This window comes from Cynoglossus semilaevis, chromosome 20 (assembly GCF_000523025.1).
Source record: "Cynoglossus semilaevis isolate Cse_v1.0 chromosome 20, Cse_v1.0, whole genome shotgun sequence".
Taxonomy (NCBI): Eukaryota; Metazoa; Chordata; class Actinopteri; order Pleuronectiformes; family Cynoglossidae; genus Cynoglossus; species Cynoglossus semilaevis.
In genome coordinates this window covers 5237183-5247143 of record NC_024326.1, presented here as the reverse complement: position 1 = coordinate 5247143, position 9961 = coordinate 5237183, and the positions used below count along the sequence as shown (strand labels likewise).

The following is a 9961-nucleotide window of genomic DNA, read 5'->3' as shown; positions in this document are numbered from 1 at the left end:
TGTATCCGCGGCTGCACGTCTCCGTGTTAGCGTCGTGACACATGCTGTTCATCCGGCGTTAACGGCGGAGCAACGACGACGACCGCAAAGGAGAAAATCCTCGCATCAAACATCCGCGCTGGTGTTATGCACCTAGGATGTGGAAAAAGATTGCGAAAACTCAACCGGGAGAGCGATGACGTTACACGGGAGTAGAAAACTGTTTGTCTGCAAAAGGAAAATCTGTTGCTGCCATCTGTTCCCCCCTCTCTGTCTGCACAAAAATACTTTCCGTCAGAGTCAGCAAATTAAGAGCTAAACATCACGTGCGTGGGTTTCTCCAAACCTCAGTTTCCTTTAGCATCGATGGGAATTCGGAAAAAAAAAAAGAAACAATAGTAATTACGGTTAATTATCACCTGCTCTACTTGCATGTAATTAGAGTGTAAAATATGCAAAATAGCTGGAGACGGGAAAAAAAAAAATAAGGTAAGGTGTGTCAAACTCAAGGCCTGCGGGCCCAATCAGGCCCACCATGTCATTGTACCATGTCACACCTGAGTATAAGTCGCAAACCCAGCCAAAGGTTGAAAAAAAAAAGAAACTTCTATTCTGGAAAATACGGTAAAAATGTTCGAAACTCCAAAATCCAAATCCAGACATGAATAGTGAAACGAGTGGCTGAAATAAACCGCTGTTGGAACAGCCAGTATTCATAATGGAGATGTTTGTGGTTTACTTTTTTTTATATTTTCCATTTCTATGTCTCCTTGTCCCGCATTCTTTTCTTCCCTTTTTCTTCATTTGTCTCCCTTGTCATCTTTTTGAAATGTCTCGTTTTCATGTGCAAGGATTATTATGGTACAGAGTAGCGGTTGCTATGGAAACGGTGTTAGGTCATGCATGTAAAACAATTCATTTGATGCTGGTGAGAGGAGAGTTTTACTGTGAGGTGGAATCAGACGATCAGAGTCTGGTTTGACAGACGTCTCTTTGTAAAACCCGGTTCATTTATGAATAGTACAACAATGTACCTAATAGCTGTGCAGATCATTTTGGTTTTCCAGTATGTGGTAAATGTTTATTTTCAACATTAATAAAGCAAAGCAAGTTGAGCATTTGGGCTTAAGTATTTTTTTTCTTTATTTATTTTGATGTTCGATCCTGAAATTTTATCTGATATCGACCGATCCTAAGTATGGATCGAGCCATCCCTAATCAATGCTAATCCACCTGATCCCCAACTTAAATGTTTTTTCGGAAATATAAGTACTGTATTTTACGGACTATAAGTCGCACTTTATTCATCCTTTGACTGGGTTTGCGACTTATACACAGGTGAGACTTATATATTAAAATATATAATTTCACGTTTGTTATTTTCACACTGACAGGCGCTAGAGGGCACTCTAGGCTTTGTGTACCAGTATCTGCTACTGTTATACCACTTAAAATTTACATCTTCGTTATTTTCACACTGACAGCCACTAGAGGGCACTTGTGTGACTTACTTTTTTTTTTTTCTTTTTTATTATGCATTTTTTGGCTGGTGCGACTTATACCCTGGAGCGATTTATAGTTTCAGAAAATACAATAAGTAGGAAGTATAAAACCACAGAACCAAAGAAAAAAAAATTAAAAACATTAAACTCCTAACAGAAACACCATTCTTTTTTATTATGCATTTTTTTGGCTGGTGCGACTTATACCCTGGAGCGATTTATAGTTTCAGAAAATACAGTAAGTAGGAAGTATAAAACCACAGAACCAAAGAAAAAAAAATTAAAAACATTAAACTCCTAAGAGAAACACCAACTAAAGCTAAAGTTGCCCATCTTTCCTCTGGGATACATGCTAACAACAGCACCACCATACATCCCCGGTAACTGACATTGCATGGACAACTAACGGCACTAATTTTTCTTCATATGCGCCGACGCTTTCTTCTACTCGCTACATGCATTACCACAACACCCCCTAAAAAGAAAACGGGTATTAGTCATCAACCTGATCCCTGTGTCCTTCATAAATATCCAACCTGCTCACAGCCACCTCTGCTGCGCCATTTCCATCTATATGGATCCAAATAGCATGGTTTCTGAGGGTGATAGCGGTCTCTGCAGTACGCGTGATTAACATACATAAAGTCAGGGGACGGCGTTCTGTTCTGTCCCTCTCAGATCACACTCCCCCCACACACCCCCCTCTCTCTAGCTCTAGCTTGTTCCCTTCCACTTAACTTAAATCGATGGGCCGCCCTCCAGACTTGCCATTTATCTGAGAAAGCTGAAAGAGGCAGGGAAACCAGCCACAGAGGACCTAGCCTTGCCGCGGCTGGATCGACCGGACGAGCAATATTCATGCGGATGCAGAAACGAAAAAAAGTGAGCGAGTGATCCCCCGTCGTACTCGCTCTGGATTTCTCTTTCTTTTCCCTCTTTTCGACCCCATTATATCCCATATGTCAAACTCCTGCTGAGCATTTTGAAAATGATTCTTCTTCATTTTTTTTTTGTCACTGATGCTGTGCATCCTAGTGTATCCACAGGGAGCACAAAGCCCAGCAGTGACAAGCTGTTAAAACAGTTGGATCCACGGGACGAGGCTGAGCTAACTTTGCTTCCATGTGGTCCGGCATTATTCAGGTCTAACCAGATATGGAATATGAAATGAAGATCATGGCTATTCCCCTCTTTTTTTTAACTGCATCTCTAAAATACTAGCATCTTTGTCTTAAACACTGCACTGGGTAACTGGTTATTTATTTATTTTAATTGGTGTTTTTTGTTCCTAGGCAGAATTTGGTTAGATAAAAAGAATAAGACTTTAAAAAAAAATTGCATTTCAAAATTGTTTACCATATTTTAGCCCTCTAGTGGCTATCAGTGTAAAAATAACGAACATATAACATTTTCAGTGGTACAGGAGTAGAAGATACTGGTACACAAGCCTAGAGTGCCCTCTAGTGGCTGTCAGTGTGAAAATAACAAACGTAAATTTTCAGTGGCGCAGTAGTAGCAGATACTGGTACACAAGTCTAGAGTGCCCTCTAGTGGCTGTCAGTGTGAAATTAATGAACATGTGAAATTATATATTTTAATATCTGAGTATAAGTCGCAAACCCAGCCAAGGATGGAAAAAAAAAGGGCGACTTTACTCTGAAAAATACGGTAATTCTGAAACGAATGCTGATCCTGTATGTCAGTGCCAGTATCCCAAAGGACAAAAAAAAAAAACTTAAACCGAATATTGACTCGTATCAAAACGCTTCTACAGGTGCTAATATCACTTACCCCTGATCCTCCTGGACTCCTTTCGCTGGCTGGTTTTCACCCCTGGATGGAGCTCCGCCTCCGCTGACATCCTCCACTGCTGTGTCCCTAAGTCCAGCTCGCAGCGGATGCAACCATGGACATAGCAAAACACTAGCTCGTCCTCCGTCCTCCGTCCTCACTCTCGGTCGTCGGCGTCCCCCCTCCCCCGGTTCACAGATGCTTCTTGGCGGAGACAGTCTCCTTCACATCCATGGTGAGATGCTTGGGATCTACCGCTGACGCCGCTCCTCCTTCACCGTTGGTCCATGACGGCTGAGTATTGTTAAACAGCACGTGAACGGCAACGGCTGAATTAAGAGCTCCGTGTCCCCTCTCCAGAGCGACTTCAGATCAAGTTTGACATCTCCTGGAGTGCGTTCCAGTTCCTCTTCATGAAGGTCGAGTATCACATGGTCCACTGTTGATCTTTTCTGAGGGCCCGCATATTGTTCAGGTATAATTTTCCCCGAGTCCACTGCATGGATTGAATTGAATATTTATCTTCAGAGTAGGTCAAGGATGGCTTTTTTTTTTTCTTCAGTTCCGGGGATTCTACAGGGCAAGGAGACAGAGGAAGCATGTTAAGATTGTTAAATTAATTAAAAAAAAAAAAAACACATGTCCACCGCGACTGTAATTAAAGATAAAAAGAAAATCACCATTTTAGCAAATCAAACCAAGACACCCTCCTCTGAATCATCAGTCCCTAATGAGACTGCGGGGGGAAAAACGCTTGCTGTTCTCCGGCCACCCCTGAAGGAGACCTGCGGTGAAATATGTCACTGTCTGTTTTTTTGATGTACTGCTTACGAGTAAATGTAGCACATTAGAGCATGACTGGTGCTTCTGTGCATTCACAAAGATTGCTAATGATTGCGGTTCACATTGACGGCACTAGAGGAGGGGGGTGGGAAGGGGGGAGCAACGAGCGGCAAATGACGAGCTGTTTCAAGTCCAACTGTAGTGGGAGTCCTGGCACAACCCGGGTGGATGAATTAACCTTCCTGAAATTGGAACTTAATGCCCTTGAATGAGCCTTTGCTAACAGACAGACCGTGCCAATCGCAGCACATTAGCTGGCACCGCGTCTGTTGGCATGATGGGGGGGGGGGCTTTGTTGGATATTCAGGCCTTCAGCTTTCTTTGGCCTGAAAAGAGGTGCCACACATTGAGCGCTGGGCAAACATCATTCAGTGTGACATTGGATGACATTGTGTTTGTCATGTTTATTGAATTAAAGAATGTGTTTGTTTTGGGTTTTTTTTCTTAACAGAAACGTTTGAAGGGAGACGAGCAAGGATGATAAAAAATGAAATAATTGTAGGTAAAAATAACACGAGTGTCGAACTTAAGGCCGGCGGAGTTGTCTTATGAGGCCCTGCAGAGTTATTGTTATAAGCCAGGGGGCGTCAAACTCGATCAGGTTCAGGGGCCGCATAAATCCTTTCCATCCATAAAACCATCGTAACATAATTACCTGTAAATATCAAAAAAGTCTGTCTTTTTTCGCCTTTGTTTTCATGCAAAAAAAAAGTCCATTAAATAAATCTTCATTTTTGATGAAATAATAATTTGACAAAATATTACCTGAACATGAAGTGCTTATGCGTTTCTTTATTTTTCAGAATTCATCAAGCCGGCCGGATCGAAACTTCAAGTGGGCCGGTTTTGGCCCGCGGGCCGTATGTTTGACATATCCCACTTTGTATGTGTAACAATATTCTTATTTTGCTTTTTTTTTCAATTTTGGCCCCTCGAATGTTTGAGTTTGTTGTTGTTATCAAACGGAAGCGTGATTTACTGTGATGAATGTTTACTTCGGAAGGCTCGCGCTATCTGGGTCGCTCAGGCTGTTCCCAATCTGTTCAAATGTTTCAACAGCTCCTTACGATTTGGGTCAGATCTAAATATCTGCTGTCGCTTCCCGGAACCGAAATGATGTCAAAAGCCCTTTGAAAAAAAAAAAAAAAAAGTACTTGATTCATCAATGGTTCATTTTAATATCATACCCTTGAAGTGCGAAGTAAAGATATAATTGAATTATTTGAAAGTGTCTCCTCATTTCTTCTACCGACCTGTCAAACTCTTTTTCTGTATCTATTTGATCAATCGCGAACACTCAGAGGTCACCTATAAGGTCACCTATCACTTTGCGAAATTCTCACAGCTTCACTTCGCCAGCCTCCCCCTCGCGCCCTTAGCGAAGCCCCTCACGGTTTCGATATCTGCCCTTGTCGTACCATTTCTCCCGCTGTGACGATACAACTTGTGAAACGAGGTGTACACTGTACAAGACACAAGCGTCTTATTAAGTGACGAGGTACTCCCTGATTACGGCACAGTACGTGTGACTGTAATCAGCCCCGGCCTCCCATCACACCTCGACGTCGCTCATTAATCTCACATGAGCGATTAGGGCCGCCGCACGCATGGAACAGCAGAAGGTGTGAAACCGGCTGTGAAACCGTTGTCGTCCCGTATGTTATCGGACTCCCGAGATCAGTGTGAATGAAACCTCGGCAGATACAGGCCATTGGCAGCAAATCACGGTGACAAACGATAAGTGAAATATTAAACCGACTCCTATGGCAATAACGACGCGCGGTCAGAATTGGAGTGACGTTTCGGGGGCGGGGGGTTGTTTGGTATAAACCCCTCGATCGGAGTCTGAGTGGAGCCTTTGGCAGATGACACTTCTAAACGGCTGATTAGAAGGAAAAACATCAGCGTAGGCTCCCGCTGTGCCGCTCTGATGAGACGCGATCTCGAAAAGGAGCCATCGCGAGACGTCACGCGGACCGCGCGGCGCTGTGCCAGATGCTTGTCGCTTAGTCAGACTCCACCTCACAAAGGACAGAATCGGTTTCCTGCAGGCACTTTTAATTAAAGGAAAAGACACGGCGCTCCCAATCGGAAACCCACCGCAGTTCGGCCGTCTGTGCCGCAGAAACGAAATGACATCAAAAATTAACAGCCGATTAATCACCCGCATTATACGATGCACAGATTTTTTTAGACGTGCTTTACTCCTGACAGGGTTGTAATCTTTTGTTAGTGCATTTGTAAACAAGACTGGAAAAGTTTTAATTCACTCTGAAGACGTACTACTCCCTCTTACAGTATTTTACTGCGTATTCCACCTCAGGGGGTCGTAGAAGGTTAATGAAGCCCAGCTCCAGGACCATGTTCCATCTATTTAGATCATGATTTTTCTGCAGAAGTATCTGTTCCATAACGCTAGGGCCGTAATCAACCAAAGGAAAATCTTGGCGGACCAAGGTTTTTCTTTGTTTACTTATACTTAATCAACCAAAGGAAAATCTTGGCGGATCGAGGTCGTGAAATTTCAACTGAAAAATTGATTCATCGCCAGGAGGGGTGGCGAAGAATGCTTGGTAGTTGTCCGCCTAAACTAAAGACTTGTACCGTATTTTTCGGACTATAAGTCACACACTTTCATCCTTCGGCTGGTTTTGCTTTGTTTACTTAAACCCAAAAAGGACGGATCAACCTAGCGCCGACAAGTTAGCTTACCATTTTTTTAGGAGATATGACATGTTCGTAGTCAAGCTAATACGCAAACTGTTGATGGCGAACTTTTCATACGACTGTTTTTTCCCGTTATCTCTATCTGTAAAAATGAAAATGGTGGAGGAAACTGACTGTAAATGAAACGCTCAAAATTAAATAAATAATGTACCAGGGGGTAACGACGGCCGATTATCTGTTCCCGAATCACCGTCGTACGGTCGGGAGAATTTCTGACATGTCAGAAAATTTGAGCTAAGGGAAGAGAAAAGGACAAAGAAAAGGCTCTGTAACGGACTGGGACTGCATTTCAGTCTCCAGTCATCACTTTGCTGTATGCCAAAATGACGTCACATCACATTCAGTTCAGAGATGTTTGTTTTTCTTTTATCAATTTTCATTAATTTAAATAGGACAGCGGCATATAAAGATAAGGGTGAGGGTGGGAGGGGGGGGGCGTTACCTTGGCACAGATAAGACAAACCGAACATGAAGGCGGATAGATCTTGTCGGCAGCACATGCTGCCTTTTGGCAAGCGCAGTGAAGCGGTGATTGAGCAGGGAGTCTCTCTTTCTTTCTTTCTTTCGTTTTTTTTTTTTTTCCTCCTAAGAGTTACAGTACGGTATCTGAAGCTCACCGGTTGCGTACTTTCATGTAGACGGAGATGGAGTATTTCATGCGGTGCCAACCCGGTCCACCATGAGTTGAAGCTGAAGGTCAGCGTGACTCACTTTGAGCTCAGAAGCTACTGCGTCTGGGCACGGAGATACGAAATCTCCAGGAGTTGTTTTATAGAAGAATTAAAAGAAAAAAGAATAAAAAAACAGCTCGCCACACACATAGAGAGACGGTACTGTGCCAGAAACGGTTGCAAGCGTAGTGGTAGGGAGGCTGGCTACAGACCGCCACAGGATCTGCAGGCATATGGTAGGGCGCCCCATGCCTCCCAGTTAATTGAGTCCTAATGAATCATTGCTTTGGCGTGTTACAAGTCCCCGGCGACGGGCCGGTTTTGGCCCGCTGGCCGTATGTTTGACACCAATGATAAAGAAAGCTAAAAAAAAAAGCTTTGTTTAGGTCCATAAAACATATTGGTTTTATTCCAATTAAATAACTAGTGCTTGTTTGGATATATTGATATATACGTATCATTAATAATAATAATAATTATTATTAATTATTATTACTTTCGACTGAAATTACTACAGTTTATTTTCTGAGCAATACATCCAATCTGCCACTAGTTGTTTTTAATCTTATCAACAATTCAAATACCAGTGGCATGTTTTCAGATTTTTGACAGGTCAATTTTGACAGTGACAGCTCTGTCCACCAGGGGGCTGAAACATTATATAATTTTACAAAAAAATATCGTGGAAATGACGTGTGTAATTTTTTTTTAAAAATTCAGCAATCGGACCGGATTGAACACCCAAGCGGGCCGGTTTTGGCCCGCTGGCCATATGTTTGACACCCCTGTTAAAAAAAGCTAAAAAATTCAAAAAGAAATTTACTTTTTGATATGTTGATATATACATATCATTAATAACTACTGAAATTACTAGAGATATTTTTTTAAGGAAGTCTTTTCAATATCGCGAACAATTTATTTTCTATAAACTAGACAAATTAAACGGCCCTGACTGAACGTCAATCACATGGCTACGCAGGATTAATCCGGAAGAAAAACACAAACAAATTTCCCATTAGTCTCCACCGCAGTCCATTTTTACAACATCGCCGTCAAAATCCACCTCTTCGTGTTGATTAAACCTGACGAAGTGGGTGCGTTGCTCATTATTCTGCGTTGCATCACCACCTGAACAACCTCCCGATGCGTTTCTGCAACTGATGCAACAAAGATCCGTCCTGGTCTTCCTGTGCCACAGGCCACAGCTTCACTTATAATTAGCACAGATGTGATAATTCATGTCCGCCGGCAGAATGAGAACGGAGACACAATGGTGCCGGGTTATTATAAAAAAAAATTTAAAAAAATCACTCCTTTTTATAAAAAAATTGAGGTCACACCAGCACTGTGTCTAATGTAGAATGGGCTACAACATCAACGTCAGTGTGACTGCTGTTTGTAGGATGCATTATCTTAAAGCTCCTGGGAATTCTTAAGTTCATTCACATTAAGGTAAAACATCAAAGGAAAAAGCGTGAGATATGGTTAATTCAACCCTAAAGATAAGGATACTGACTTTTTTTTAATTTTTTTTTTTTTGCCTGTTGTTGTTTCTCTCTTGAGAGACAATATGAAAAGGAAATGAGGAAAACTATCGTCAATATTTTATGCCGTTTTTTGAAAAAGTACTAAAAAAAAAAAAATGCAATTATTATTATTAGTATCTTTACTTTGCTTAAGTTCTACTCAAGTAAAAGTAAACGTCGCATCTGAAAATGTACTCGATTACAAGTTACTTTACTTTGAGTAAGAGTAAGTTACTCAGGACGAGTCGTGCATCCGATCGGTTTTGAGTAAAAGTTACTCAGGACGAGTCGCGCATCCGATCGGCCGCTAGTCGTTTTTTAATCAACAATTCAAATACCAGTGGCAGGTTTTGACTGTGACAGCTCTGTCCACCGGGGGGCAGTCACATTTTACATCACACGCTAAAGTTATTGCATCGTTTGCAGGAGCTCTCTGCTTGGCGATCCTCAACCTCCATTTATTGTTTTTCCCGCACCAGCCGTCAACCAATGACAGACTAGAGTCCGCGTCCGTTATCTGGCTACAATAACATAGTCGAAAATTTCTTAGCGCAATTTCCTTTCAGTTAACGCAGATTGTTTTTTTTTCCCCCCTGGATTTACTTTTTTTTTTTTACTCAGTAACAGTTTCTTTTCCAATGTCGCAAAGTAAAATACTTGAGTAAAAATGTACTTAAGTTAACGTCAAATTACCTATTCCCGAAACTACTTCAGGGAAAATGTAACGCGTTCAAGTGCTTTCGTTCAGCTGCGTCTCCGGCTCCATCGCTCATGCCGTCGCTGCAGAGTACCGACAACCCTCCCTTTGTGTCAATGTGTGTGTGTGTTTTATCTGCGTTCGTCCCTGCAGCGCCTGTCCCGCCATCAAGCCAGTAAAGTGCAGACGGATTAGTGGCAGTTTCATACAATCCTCTGTCAGCAG

General features: G+C 42.2%; 1 protein-coding gene across 3 annotated transcripts in view; it reads right to left on the bottom strand.

Moving 5' to 3' along the window:
- The window catches only part of LOC103396189 (disabled homolog 1-like), a 32202-nt gene that overhangs the window by 20206 nt on the left and 2035 nt on the right, over window positions 1–9961 (bottom strand). For all 3 annotated transcript variants that reach the window (XM_008334189.2, XM_025066373.1, XM_025066374.1), the window contains exon 2: window positions 3273–3845. In XM_008334189.2, coding sequence (XP_008332411.1) covers window positions 3273–3342 — 70 coding nt within the window. In that variant the 5' untranslated portion in view covers window positions 3343–3845. The remainder of the gene's footprint in view (window positions 1–3272; window positions 3846–9961) is intronic.